The 14822-nt window shown below is 46.7% G+C and overlaps 1 protein-coding gene across 3 annotated transcripts in view; it reads left to right on the top strand.

Annotated features, from left to right (window-relative positions):
* Positions 1–5834: 5834 nt before the first annotated feature.
* The window catches only part of LOC103189474 (AT-rich interactive domain-containing protein 5B-like), a 55479-nt gene continuing 46491 nt past the window's right edge, over positions 5835–14822 (top strand). For 2 of the 3 annotated variants that reach the window (XM_042340023.1, XM_042340022.1), the window contains exons 1-2: positions 6360–6544; positions 6827–7096. In XM_042340023.1, coding sequence (XP_042195957.1) covers positions 6401–6544; positions 6827–7096 — 414 coding nt within the window. In that variant the 5' untranslated portion in view covers positions 6360–6400. Of the gene's footprint in view, positions 5897–6359; positions 6545–6826; positions 7097–14822 lie in introns of those variants that run through there. The other variant, XM_042340024.1, reaches the window with a different exon arrangement.

Raw genomic sequence — 14822 nt, 5'->3', positions numbered from 1 at the left:
ATTATGCCCCCTTGTTCTGGATTCCCCACCAGAAGAATTAGTTTATCTATCTATCCTATTGAATCCCTTTATAATTTTAAAATTTTCAATCGGATCACCCCTTAACCTTCTAAACTCAAGGGAATAGAGACCACATTTATGCAACCTGTCCTCACAGTTTAACCTTTTAAGCCCTGGTATCATTCTGGTGTCCTGGCTCATTGTCTTTCTGACATCAAATAACAATAATAATCCTTGCATTTGATATAGCGCTTTTCACGTTGCGAGGACAGACCAAAGCGCTTCACAGAACACACTGTAAAGTGAATTGACTGTATATTTGTGGGCGAACGCGGCAGCCAATTGCGCACAGCAATGTCCCACAAACAGTCGTAGATTGAAAATGACCAATTTATTATTGTTTTTGGTTTTGGAGGGATTATTATTAGGCGTGTGGAGTAAGGAAACTTGCCCAAGGTTTTGCCCTCTGCCTGGAATTGAACCCAGGTCTCTCGCTTGCAAAGCGAGTGCTCTAACCACTGAGCTACAGGACTCCATCAAGTCCTGGACGAGAGCCAACTTCCTCCAGCTCAATGTTGGCAAGACAGAGGACCTCCGGCTTGGCTCCCAGCAGCGCATCCTCATCTCAGCCGCTGACATTATCACTATTCATGGCTGCACTCTTCATCTCATCGAGCCAATGCGAAAGCTCTGTGTCCTTTTCAACACTCAGCTATCCTTCAAACCCCACATTCATGCCATGACCCGTTCCGCCTTTCCTCACCTTCGCAACATTGCCCGCTTCCGTCACTGCCTTTCACCGAAGGCTGCCAAGATCCTGATCCACACTTTCATCACGTCCCAGCTTGACTATGCCAAGTGCCTCCTCACTGGATTCCCAACTCTTCCCTCCACAAGCTGCAGATTATTTAGAGCTCTGCAGCTCATGACCTCTCCTGCAACGTGCTCGGCGAACCAATCACTCCTGTTCTTGCCCGATTCACTGGCTCCCCATCCCTCAGAGAATCAAATACAAAACCCTCGTTTTCACTTATAAAGTCTTCCACTTTCTTGCTCCTCCCTACCTCTCCACCCTCCTAACCCTATATCAGCCGGTCCACTCCCTCCGCTCAGGCCTGCTTCAGGCCCCCCACACTTCCCGCCCTACCATTGGCGGTCGGACATTCAGCATCTCTGGATCTCTGGAACTCTATCCCTCTCTCTTGCCTCTTTCAAGTCCCGTCTAAAGACCTTCCTCTTCGACTGTGCCTTCGGCCATTTTCCCACCCCCACCTCCCCTGCCCTCCACCCCTCCTGACCCCAACTCTCAGCTCGTGTCCAAAAAACTCTGACTGCTCAGTGCCCTGGGACGTCTTTCTGACATGAAGGGCACTGTACAAGTGTTATTTGTTGTTGTTGGTGAATCTGCGCTGCACCCCCTCCAGAGCCGGTATATCCTTTCTGAGGTGCGGTGGCCAAAACTGAATACAGTACTCCACATAGCGTTTGACCAAGGCTCCATATAGTTGAAGCATAATTTCCTCTCTTATATTCCAGCCCCTTGAGATACAAGCCAACATCCCATTGGACTTTTTGATAACTTTTTACACCTGTGAGCTTGTTTTTAGTGATTTGTGTACATGGACACCCAAATCTCTTTGCTCCTCCACAGTTCTTAGTTTCTCCCCAGTTACAAAATATTCTGTTTCACTATTTTTGGATCCATAGTGGATGATCTCACACTTCCCCACACTGAATTCCATCTGCCACTGTTTGCCACTCACTTAATCTATCTAAGTTACTGTATCTTCCTGATTTCATCTACACAATTTACTGTGCTTCCTAACTTTACATCATCTGTAAATTTGGATATAAAACTCTCTATCCCTTCATCCATTTATATTTATATATTTACTTATTTATACATTTATGTATTATACAAGTAATTTATATGTTTATAATGAAAAGCTGAAGCCCCAGTACAGACCTCTGAGGAACACCACATCCTACCAATCAGGGAACGTTCCCCATATCCCTAATCTCTTTCCTGTGTCACTTTCACCCATTTTGCTTTCTATGCCTGTCTGTTGTTTAAATATATTGAGTAGCGCTTTAAATACTTTTTTTTGTGTATTTAACATTTTTGATACTTATGGTGCCATCAAGTCTGATTCTTGATGTTACAATAAAATCGGACGGACTGAGAAATCTGAAGTTAGAATAAAATTCTGTTGAGCTAATTTAACTGAGCTTTCTGTATAAATCAAAGGAGGGAATACGCAAACAGGTTCAGCCTCCTCAAAGAGTTAGAACCATCTCACCTGCCTCCCAACCAATTACCAAGCCACATTGCAAGGTTACTTCCAATTCCATGTGCTTTTATTTTTGTTAATAACCTCTTGTGTAGAACCTTATCAATTGCCTTCTGGAAGTCCATGTAGACGACATCCATAGGCACTCTCTTATCCATCATGTTACTGACCTCAAAGAATTCAATTAGATTCATCAGGCGTGACCTACCCTTCACAAATCTATGAGACTCTCTTTGATTACTTGTCCAAGTGCTCAGTCACTCTGTCTCTGATGAGAGATTCCAGTAACTTCCCCACAACTGAAGTTAAGGTGACAGGTCTGTAGTTATCTGGTTTCTCCCTCCCTCCCTTCTTAAATAATGGAATGATATTTGCAATTCTCCAATCCGAGGGCACAATTCCGGAATATAGAGCTTTGGAAAATTATGACTAACACATCTGCAATTTTCTTACCTGCTTCTTTTAATACCCTGGGGTGGAATCTATCCAATCCTGTTGATTTGTCTATCTTTAATCCCATTATTTTCGCCATTACCATTTTTTAATTTATATTAAATCCATTTAGTACTTCTCTTTGGCTTATTTTTAGGTTCCCTTGTCCCACTGCTGTTTTGTCCTCTTCCTCTACTGTGAAAACGGAAGTAAAGTATCCATTCAACAATCCTGCCATTTCCTTATTGTCTATTATTGTCTCACCTACATCTGTCTTTAATGGGCCCTTTACCACTCTCTTTCTCTTAATATATTTGTGAAAACTTTTACTGTTGCCCTTGATATCCCTTGCAAGTTTTTTCTCATTCCCTTTTTGCACCTCTTATTACCTTTTTTGTATCTCTTTTTATAAGTTGCTCAGTCTGCTGGATTTCCACTTTTTCTTGCATTAGTGTAAGACTTCTTTTAGTTTGATGCTGCCTTGAATCTCATTTGTCAACCGTGGTTGTTGAATTACACAAGAGGAGCTTTTGTGTTGTATCATGAAGAGGAGTTTCTTTCAATGGCTAACAGTCCCCCAAATAAAATTGGTCATTCACTTCATGTCTATTTGTGAGACATTGTTGTGTGACTTGATTACAATGGCTTGGTCTGTTCTGTGAAGGGGCAGAACAGTTAAAACGGCCTACTCAGCCTTATGAGAAGGTAAGTTGTTACAATGAACTGCCTGGTCTGGTTACAGAAACCTATCTTACAGTTGGCGTCTGGGACAATGTGTGAATGCAAAAAAAAAAGCTTTTTAATAAAAGCTCACATTTTTTGTGAAGCACACTGCTGTACAATGTATTTGAGACTTATGCCATTGAAACAGAAATGTCTGGCCAAATCAAAACAATGACTGCATTTGCAAGGTCGTGGACTGTTACTGCCAGCAGGGAATATTTTCCAGAATTTGGACCAAATAAATGGAAAGCAAAATGAAAATAAAAGTTTCTGCAGGAATCAGTCACAGTTGTCTTCCTGGAACCTTCCTACCTGTTTCACCTGATGTATTTCCACTGTAAGTACGTTTACTTGTGAAGGGCCAAGAAAGTAATCATAAGATGGGCCGTCGGATCATCTGAGAAGCATGAAGAGCATCAAAGGCAACTTTGTGGAACAAAGTACCAACCAGTGTAATTAAAGCAAGAAATTCCTTCGACAGATGTTACCCTGCATGAAGGGGAATATATAAATGCAACTTGTAATTGTTGTTGTTTGCCTTTTCAGATGGATGTTAAAGATCCCATGCCACTATTCAAAAGGAGAACAACAACTTGCACTTATATAGTGCCCTCCATGCAGGGTAGTGTCTCAGGGTGTTTAACAGTGGCGGAGCCTGATCCGAGCCAGGGAGGGGGGATGACTGAAAACACAGTCGAAAATGATGGTTTTCAGGCGGTACATGAAAAAGGAAAGAGAGGGGACAAGGATTGAGGGAGAGTGTTCCAAAGTTTTGGGGCAGGTGAGAAAGGAGTTTCTCCCTGTATTCTGGCCAACAACTCACCAGATAAAATCATTCACTGCATGGCTACTTGTGAAACAGCTGTGCACAAATTGGCTGCTGTGTTTGCTTTCTAATGCAGTTGCTACATTTCACAATAAATCCTGTGAAGTGGTTTGAGATGTTTCAATGCTGTGATAAGGTACTAACTATATCAAATTGCAAAGAATATTATTAAAAAAATAAAAAAGTTGGTAACTCAATACATGATTGTGGGAGACTGCTGTAGGCAAATGGCTGCTGTGTTTCGCCTACAAAATGTAAGTTAATTAACTTCAGTATATTCTGTGAAACTCTTTGGGCCTTCAGCCCACTCCATGGACTCCATCCCACATTCCCTGTGCCTTGCTTCCTCCCTTGAATCCTTCAAGGCGCGTCTCAAAACCTTCCTCTTTGACCGAGCCTTCGGCCCCCCTCCTACCCCCCACCCTTCCAGATCCTGACCCCCATCTTGGGTCCAAAAAGTCCAGATCCCTCACTGTCCAGCCCTTGGGATGTCTTCCCAATATGAAGGGCATTATACAAATGTAACAATGTATTGTAAGAACATTCCCAATTTCATTCTAACTGCCAAAGGAAGATTCCAGATCCCAGTTTTATTCTGAACCTCATTGAATCTCAGCCTTAATTTTATCACAGCAAATAACATTCCCAATCCCAGTCTGGACAAGAACACATATCCAAATTCCAGAGTCAGTTTACAAGAAATATTCCCAATCCCAGAGTCTCTCTGTAGGAAACATTCCCAGTCTCAGAGTTACTCTTCAGGAAATATTCCCAATCGCTATCTCATTTTTGCAGGAAGCACATTCCCACTCAAACGCTTTATCTTCAGGTGACGTCACGCCGCCCAGAGGGTAAAACACCCGGGGGGGAGCCGGGGGGAGGGGGGGGGGGGGGGGGGGGGGGGGGGGGGGGGGGCGGGGGGGGAGCCCGGGGGGGGGGGGGGGGGGGGGGGGAGCCCGGGGGGGGGGGGGGGGGGGGGGGGGAGCCCGGGGGGGGGGGGGGGGGCGGGGGGGGGGAGCCCGGGGGGGGGGGGGGGGGGGCGGGGGGGGGGGGGGGGGAGCCCGGGGGGAGGGGCGGGGGGGGGGAGCCCGGGGGGGGGGGGGCGGGGGGGGAGCCCGGGGGGGGGGGGGGGGGGGGGGGGGGGGGGGGGGGGGGGGGAGCCCGGGGGGGGGGGGGGGGAGCCGGGGGGGGGGCGGGGGGGGGGGGGGGGGGGGGGGGGGGGAGCCCGGGGGGGGGGGGGGGGGGGGGGGGGAGCCCGGGGGGGGGGGGAGCCGGGGGGGGGAGCCCGGGGGGGGGGGAGCCCGGGGGGGGGAGCCCGGGGGGGGGGGGAGCCCGGGGGGGGGAGCCCGGGGGGGGGGGAGCCCGGGGGGGGGGGGGGGGGAGCCCGGGGGGGGGGGGGGGAGCCCGGGGGGGGGGGGGGGAGCCCGGCGGGGGGGGGGGGAGCCCGGCGGGGGGGGGAGCCCGGCGGGGGGGGGGGAGCCCGGGGGGGGGGGAGCCCGGGGGGGGGGGGAGCCCGGGGGGGGGCTTTCTTAAAAAATATATAAAAATAGAACACAAAGGAGCAGCGCCCAAATCTTTTATAATTGAAAGTTAAAATATCTTAAATTTTTCGACTTGTGTTTGGGTGAGGGGCTGTGTTTGGGTGAGGGGCTGTGTTTGGGTGAGGGGCTGTGTTTGGGTGAGGGGCTGTGTTTGGGTGAGGGGCTGTGTTTGGGGGTGAGGGCTGTGTTTGGGTGAGGGGCTGTGTTTGGGTGAGGGGCTGTGTTTGGGTGAGGGGCTGTGTTTGGGTGAGGGGCTGTGTTTGGGTGAGGGGCTGTGTTTGGGGGTGAGGGCTGTGTTTGGGTGAGGGGCTGTGTTTGGGTGAGGGGCTGTGTTTGGGTGAGGGGCTGTGTTTGGGTGAGGGGCTGTGTTTGGGTGAGGGGCTGTGTTTGGGTGAGGGGCTGTGTTTGGGTGAGGGGCTGTGTTTGGGTGAGGGGCTGTGTTTGGGTGAGGGGCTGTGTTTGGGTGAGGGGCTGTGTTTGGGGGGGGGGGGGGGGGGGGGGGGGGGGGGGGGGGGGGGGGGGGGGGGGGGGGGGGGGGGGGGGTCGCTGCTCTTTGTGCCATTTCACTTTCCTCAGGGAAGTCGCTGATGTGTTGGTTTCCTCTCTCTCTCTCTCTCTGTTCCCAACACCGCAGTTGGTTGGTGTCTCGGGGCTGTGTGGGGAGCGGTTGGAGCTCAGGGCCTCGCGGCCTCTCGCAAACACAACAAGAAATGGAGCCGCTGAAAATCGAGGTGAATTTTTTGAAAAAGTTTTCCAAACTTTTTCCGGGGGGGAGGGGGTCAAACTAACCAAGTCCGCTTGCGGATGGCTTTGCGGGTGGGCGGCCGTGTGCGCAGATGGTGCGGGGGCTTTGGACTTTGGGGTGTGTGGCAAAGAGATGAGAATAGTAACTTTTGCTGCAAAGCGTTTGATTGAAATGATACTTTTTTATTAATGGCTTTGCTCTTTGTCTCGCTCTTCCTTCCTCCCCTCTCTTGCTCCCTCCTTCGCTTCCTCTCTCTCTCTTTTCCCAGTGGATCGGGTCTCCCTGCGGCACCCACGGACCCTACACTTTCTACAAAGCCTTCAGCCTGACCCGGGGCTCGGCCGATGCTAAGATCAAGTCGCTGTCGGTCAGACTCGGCCACTTCTTCTTTGTCAGATGCCAACCCCATGAGCCCGAGAGCATCGCTGAGCTGCAGCTCCTGTGGGAGGATCGGGGCCGCCAGCAGCTCCTCGCCAGTGTCCGGCTGTACTGCAGCCCCGAGCACACCCCGCAAGGACGGAAACTGCTTCATGGGCAGGTGAGGGAGAGGGCAGAGGGTGGGGGGGAGGGCAGAGGGTGGGGGGGAGGGCAGAGGGTGGGGGGGAGGGCAAATGGGGACATCAGAGACGGGTCAGAAGGGTAACTATCAGTATGTGATGGGGAAGAAGGAAAAGGGATAAATCTTTCCTGCGTGTGTGTTACTGTTCTGTGCAATTTATCACTCAGTAATATTCTTGATCTCACCCCCTCCCCCACACTAAATTATTTTTTAAAAATATTCAATTTACAGATGTCTCGGATTAAATCGATTTTATTCGTTTTTGTATATAAACTATAAGGGGTTAGCGATGCAGTTTTGATTTTTGTTTAGAAAAAGATTCCTGAAAATGATCCTTTTTAAAATATAATTCGATCCTCTTTGCATTGTGAAAGCAATGTGTGTGTTTGGGGCCGAAGGAGGTGGTGTGTGTTTCAATATCTGCACTAAATCTGGGTTTCATGGCCGGTTTGTTAGTTGACGAACAGTGAGGTTAGTTGAAGGAATGCGTCCGATGTCGATTCTACACTGAATATGAAACCGACATGATTTCTTTTTTTTAAACGGAAGAAACCCTCCGGTCTCTACATAACATTGTTATTGGCACCGAGTCAAACAGAAACGACTTGAAATGATTGGTTGTGTTTCGCTGGCTGTGATTTTAAAATACAGTAACAACAATTAAAAAGTGTCCTTGTAGTTTGATCTCTGTTACACAGGGCGTGGAGCCCCCTCTCGATTGTGGAGTGTAATCAGCTTCAATGGAAGCGATCAACAACAAGCGCTGATTCGGTTTATGTTAAGAGCTTTTAAGGCATTCTGTGCATTGGGTTTTGTAATCTAATTTGGGAAAATGGAGGAGGGGATCACTTCCTGCTTTATATTCGCGCAAATCAGCTAATAATCCCAGATTCCTGCCAGGATGCGAATGGTGCAAATATAAAGAAACCTTAAAATAATCTTCAAATAAATAATTTGATTACTCACTCCACAACTGTTTGTGGGACCCTGCTGTGTGCAATTCGCCCACAAATATACAGTCAATTCACTTTACAGTATATTCTGTGAAGCGCTTTGGAACGTCTAGAAGACGTGAAAAGCGCTATATCAAATGCCAGGATTATTATTAATTGGCTGCAGAAATTTGCCCCCAAAATATACGGTCAAATCACTTTACAATATATTCTGCTTTGAAATGTCTCATGTGATAAGGCACTATATCAAATGCAAGGATTATCCTTATTGAAATATGTCTCTTGAATTTGTATTGAGGGGGTACCATAGGGATGAACTCAAAGCTACAACCTTCCCCCTCTCTCTTTCCCCTTTGTAAGAATGAGCCACCTGCAAAATCCACCCTCACCTAATCCAAAAAGCACTTCCTATTCAATGCTATTATACTCCCAGTAGAATTGCAGATCCAGGGGAATCAATGTACACCTGGATCTAAGCCAGGATTTCCTGACAAACAAGTTTATGCCTTTGGACGTAAAATCAGAGGAGCAGCGTGAGGTGTTTGCTTATATGGAGATGGTATTTTTTTTATTGATTTTTACAGCAATTTGTGCCGTGTTTCGCCCACAAATATATAGTTAATTCACTTTACAGTGTATTCTGTGAAGCGCTTTGAGACATCTCGAACACCTGAAAAGCGCTATATCAAATGCAGGGATTATTATTATTATATATTATAAAGCACTGCTCATGCAGAATTAAATTTTTTAAAGCACTTGTTTTTTTATTACCAGGTTTTGTTCAATAAATGAAACATGTTGTTAGATTTGTAAATCTGATTACATTGCCTTTTTGTTTGATCTCCCCTTATAGTTGTCATTATGGGCTTTCAGACATTATAATAATAATCCTTGCATTATCACATGCTTCAAAGGATATACTGTAAAGTTGATTGACTGTGGATTGTGGGTGAAACACGGCAGCTAGTTGTGCAGAGCAGTGTCCCACGAACAACCATGGAGTGAGTGACCCGTTTTGCCCAGTTTGCCCAGCGAGAGTGTTGCTAGATAAATAACAATAATAACAATCCTTGCATTTGATATAGCGCTTTTCATGTCTTCTAGACCTCTCAAAGCGATTCACAGAATAGACTGTAATTGACTGTATATTTGTGGGTGAAATGCAGCAACCAATTGCGCACCGCAGTCGTGGATTGAAATGACCAATTTTTTTTTGAGGGATTATTATCAGGCGTGTGGAGTAAGGAAACTTGCACAAAGTTTCAGCCTGCCGGGAATTGAACCCAGGTCTCTCGCTTGCAAAGCAAGTGCTCTAACCACTGAGCTACAGGACTCCACATGCAAGCTATTGTAGATGGCACTTATTATTGGGATGGGAGATGGGAGATGAATCAACAACAACAACAACAACAAAATTACATTTGTCTAGCGCCTTTCACGTTGGGAGGACTTCCCAAGGCACTGGACAGACTAGAGTTACGGACCCAAGCTGAGGGTCGATGTGGGGTAGGGCAGATGGGGAAGCAGGGAGGTCAAAAGCATGGTCGAAGAGGACGGTTTTGTGGTAGGGCTTGAAGGTGATGAGGAATGAAGGTAGTTGAGGTGATGTAAAGGTATGTTCTGTGGCATTGTAAGGGGGCAGGATAATAATGATGCTGATTGCCAGAGTAGCGCTGCAAAACTCATTTCAGATGCATGTTTGCACAGTGGCCTCTGTGGCTGAACAGTCAGTAAAGCAGATCTTAAAATCTTCTGAAATAGTGAGGAAAAAAAGCTTGGGTGCAAACCGTTGACTGTCCAGAGCTTTGGGTTGTTATCCTGACATTAAAGGGCTCAATAAGTGTAATTTGTTGATGATGATGATGAAATATCCTCAATGATATAATTGATTCGTTGCCATGGTGTCTCACAATGCTGCCTCTACCCTATGAGTGACTTTCAGCTAAGTAAGTATCAACTGACAAACAGCAGCCAATTCGTTCCAGCAATGTCTCCTACACAAATCAATAAGACAAAGGATTAGTGAATAATTTTTTTATGAGATCTTGTATCACAGAGTTCTTTTTGCTTTTTTTATTAATCAGGAATTGTAGAATCATAGAAATCTCAGCCCAAGATACCTGTTCTCCTATCGTGCTAGCTCCCCCAACAGAGCTGTTTATTCTGATCTCATTACCCTGTATTTTTCTATATTTGTACTTAAGATGTTTATCCAACCTCTTTTTTAAATGTTGTAATTGACATTTCAGCAGCTGCTTGTAATATGTTATTCCTATTAACCCATTGTGTGTGCGTAAAAAATGCACCCTCTCCGGGCTCCTGCAGGCCATTTTTTCAAGGGAATTCGCGTAGAGGGTGGCAGATTTACAGATTTGATGGTGGCACCATTAGCACTTCGCTGGAGCAATTTACGCTGATGAAGCACATTTTATGTAAATAAACCATCTCACCTCTCTGATGAGCAGTGAGGCACCCAATTTGGTTTCGCCTAATGCCCCCCTAGAATTTTCAACATTATTTTTAATGTCTTAAGGTTTCTGCTCAAGTACCCCATTACAATGTACTCTTATCAAGTAATGAAAACAATTCAACCAACTACTATTGAAATTGTTGTTAAATAATATTATAATAATAATCCTTGCATTTGACGTAGCCCCGTACCACCTCGTTGAGACATCTCCAAGTGCTTATAATAATAATAATAATTCTGCCACATTTATGCAGATGACACCCAACTATACCTCTCTGCCTCTACCTTTGACTCCAGGACCACTGCTGCGCTGACAGAATGTCTGTCAGACATCAAGTCCTGGATGAGAGCTAACTTTTCTTCAATTAAACATCAACAAGACCGAGGCTCTCCTGATTGGCTGCTGTCAGCGCCTCCACACCTCAGGTGCTGACAGCATCACCATCCAAGGATGCACACTGCACCTTACTGAGCCAGTCTAGAACCTTGGGGTCTGGTTTGATGCTCAACTATCCTTTCTACCCCACATCTGTGCCATGACTCACTTTGCCTTCCCCCCTCCCCAACATCGCCTGGTTCCGCCACTGTTTCACACTGCAGGCCACCGAGAACCTCAAACACACTTTCATTATATTGAGGCTTGATTATGCAAACTCTTTGCTTGTCAGCCTTCCTCCCTCCATAAGCTGCAGATCATCCAGAACTCTGCAGCTCGTGTCCTCTCCCATACCTGGCTCCATGACCATATCACCTTGACAATAATAATAATAATCTTTGCATTTGATATAGCGCTTTTCAAGTCTTCTAGACGTCTCAAAGTGCTTCACAGAATATACTGTAAAGTGAATTGACTGTATGTTTGTGGGCGAAATGCAGCAGCCAATTGCACACAGCAGTGTCCCACAAACAGTCTGGATTGAAAATGACCAATTTATTATTGTTTTTTTTTGAGGGATTATTATCAGGCGTGTGGAATAAGGAAACTTGCCCAAGGTTTCACCCTGCCGGGAATCAAACCCATCCTCGCCCTCCACTGGCTTCTCATCGCACAGAGGATACAGTTTCAAGATCCTGGTCCTCACCTTCAAAGCCCTCTACGTCTGCAACCTCCCAACCCCTACTATCCTGTTCGCTCCCTCTGCTCCGCAGGCTCTGGCCTGCTTCACGTCCCCTGTCTCACCCGCCCCATTATTGGCGGACGGACGTTCTGCCACTCTGCCCCCACTCGCTGGATCTCCATCTCGCAGTCCCTCCACCTCGCCTCCTCCCTTGCCTCCTTCAAGATCCATCTCAACACCCCCATCTTCGACCATGCTTTCGGTCACCCTGCTCCCCTGTGCCCTCCACCCTCCCTGACCCCGACCCCCAGCTTGTCTGTCCAGTGTTTTGGGACGTCCTCCCGATGCAAAAGGCACTACAAATTTAATTTGTTGTTGTTGTTGTAGTTGATATAGCGCTTTATCACGTCTTCAAGACATCTCAAAGCACTTCACAGAATATACCGTAAAGTGAATTGACTCTGTATTTTGTGGGCGAAACACGGCAGCCCATTGCACACAGCAGTGTCCCACAAACAATCGTGGATTGAATTGGATTAAAATGGATTAAAGGCAGCCGCACCTAATATCAGAGTGGAAACCTGCTCAGTTGAAATCACGTTATGCGTACGGGTGGATGATAATTTTGAAACTATTGTCAAACTGTAAACTTTGAACTGATAAATAAAAATGAAATATTTATGCACGGTGATATAGAATTAATATATAATACTGCTAAAAACTCAAATCAAGATCATTTCCTTTTACTTTTATATTTATTTTTGCATATCTGAGGTGTCCTGCCTGTGTATCCTCCATGTCCCTTAGAAAGTACCCCCAAGGGTACGGGTCACCGCGGTTGAAATCGCCCGCCCTCGGGAATAGTCAGACTCATATAGCAAGGTGCGTGGTCAGAGGTTGTTCATTCATAAGCACCGACACATGCTCTAGTGACATTTTGTGGAGTCCTGTAGCTCAGTGGTTAGAGCACTCGCCTTGCAAGTGAGACACCTGGGTTCAATTCCAGGCAGGGCGAAACCTTGGGCAAGTTTCCTTACTCCACACGCTTAATAATGATCCCTCCAAAACAAAACAATAATAATTTAGTTATTTTCAATCCACGACTGTTTGTGGGACATTCCTGTGCGCAATAGGCTGCCGCGTTTCATCCACAAATATACAGTCAGTTCACTTTACAGCATATTCTGTGAAGCGCTTTGAGATGTCTAGAAGACATGAAAAGCGCTATATCAAATGCAAGGATGATTACTATTATTATTTTGACGTATAGTTTGTGTGCAGAGTGTCTTCCTTGAGCACCAGTTCTTAGTTGGTAAAATCATATAAATTAGAACCTACTCATTGTAACTGGCTACTGTGGCGCCGAGACACTATCCTGCGCGGAGGGCGCTATATAAATGCAAGTTGTTGTTGTGGCGTGTGTGTGAGCTATATATACAGTGCAAAATGTCAGCCACTCTACCCGGATGAGAATTCTAGCAAAGTTAAACTTTCATAGCCAGGGAGATATGGTGGTGCTCCCTCAGACCAAGCGTCAGGGTTGCTGAGTTTGAGCTACTTAATTGCGGTGTTTCTTCATCATCACACCAACCTGCGCGATCGCCGCTCTGACCCAAACTATTCCTGCACCCCCTAGGGAGCAGGGCTCAGATCAGGGTTAAGCTTGCCATGGATTTTTCCTCTTTGTTAAAGTGTGATTCTCTTTATGGGGGAAGGAAACGAGCATGTTTGATTTTTGTACCAGCAATATCAAGCTTAAGTGACGTGGTGGAATGTGTTTAGTGAACAAAAAATGAAGATTTATCGTATTCCCTCTGCCCCCATTGAACAGCCTTTTGGAATTGAAATTTCTCGAAATAAAAGAAACTTTCTCATTTTTTGAGTTAGTTAGCAGCCGCTACAGTATTATTTGGGTAGGTTGATAGTTCAGCTGTCTCGTGGTTATCAGTGTTCTTGAACTGTTCAATGCTGACCAGCTATCCAACTGCTGATTTCCCTCCACCATTGCCCTCATGCTGGTCCGGTAATGTCAGGGCAGTTCCAGTTTGATTGTAATAGAATTGTGATACTGTCAATATTGGCAAGTTAAAGCAACAGCCATTGATCTAGTACCAACCCTTGAAGCAGTGTGGCTGCTTTCAGACTCCTATCAATCCTTTGTGATTGATGTCTTCTTTCAGCAGTAATTTTAAGGCAGCCATGGAAGTAGTATTCTTGTAATGGGTTTCTTTATACTAGTTATTCCCGTTGCAGCTCGACTTGCAACCAATTTCATTTAATCGGCCTTCTTTCGTCTGGCATTTTTATTTGTATTTGAAAGACTTGATCTTCGCTTCTCAGGCATCTTTATCCCTTAAGATTAAGAAAATGTGCTATTGAACTCAATAGCATCCCCTGTTCACATATTTGCACACATATCAATTATGTGGGATAACTCAGTGGGAGGACTCCTGTTTGGGAGGATTCCTGTTGATGTCTCTACGTCAATCGGTTACTAATGACATCTTGACCAGCTGCAACCAGGGCTCCCTCTGCCTCCTCTTCCTCCTCGACCTATCAGCCGCATTCGATACGGTCGACCATGCTATCCTCCTCCACAGCTTGTCCTCCCACCTCAACCTTCAAGGCCCTGTCCTTGAGTGGTTTAGGTCCTACCTCTCCCACCGTCTTCATTTTGTTTCCACCACCTTTTCCTCCGGCCCTCGCACTGTCTCGTGCGGTGTCCCTCAGGGCTCTGTCCTCAGTCCCATCCTCTTCACCCTCTATACGCTCCCCCTCGTTGACATCATCCACAGACATGGGGTTAACTTCCACATGTATGCGGATGACACCCAACTCTACCTTTCCTCCTCTACCCTCAACTCCATGACCACCGATGTCCTGACAGCTGCCTGTCTGACATCGAGTCCTGGACGAGAGACAACTTTCTTCAGCTCAACGCGCGCAAAACTGAGGCCCTCCTGATTGGCTCACGTCAGCGCCTCTGCACCTCAGGCACTGACAGCATCAGCATCCAAGGCTGCACTCTCCACCTCTCAAAGAGAGTCAGGAACCTCGGGGTTCTGTTCAACCCTGAGCTGTCCTTTCTCCCTCATATCCGCACCACAACTGGCACCGCCTTCCATCACCTCCAGAATATCGCCAGACTACAGCACTACCTCACCCCTCACGCTGCTGAGACTCTGGTCCACGCCTTTATCACCTCAAGGCTGGACTATGGGAAC

Source organism: Callorhinchus milii, unplaced genomic scaffold (assembly GCF_018977255.1).
Source record: "Callorhinchus milii isolate IMCB2004 unplaced genomic scaffold, IMCB_Cmil_1.0 Scaffold13, whole genome shotgun sequence".
NCBI lineage: Eukaryota > Metazoa > Chordata > Chondrichthyes > Chimaeriformes > Callorhinchidae > Callorhinchus > Callorhinchus milii.
The sequence above is the reverse complement of the archived record's forward strand: the minus strand, read 5'-3'. Positions and strand labels throughout refer to the sequence as shown.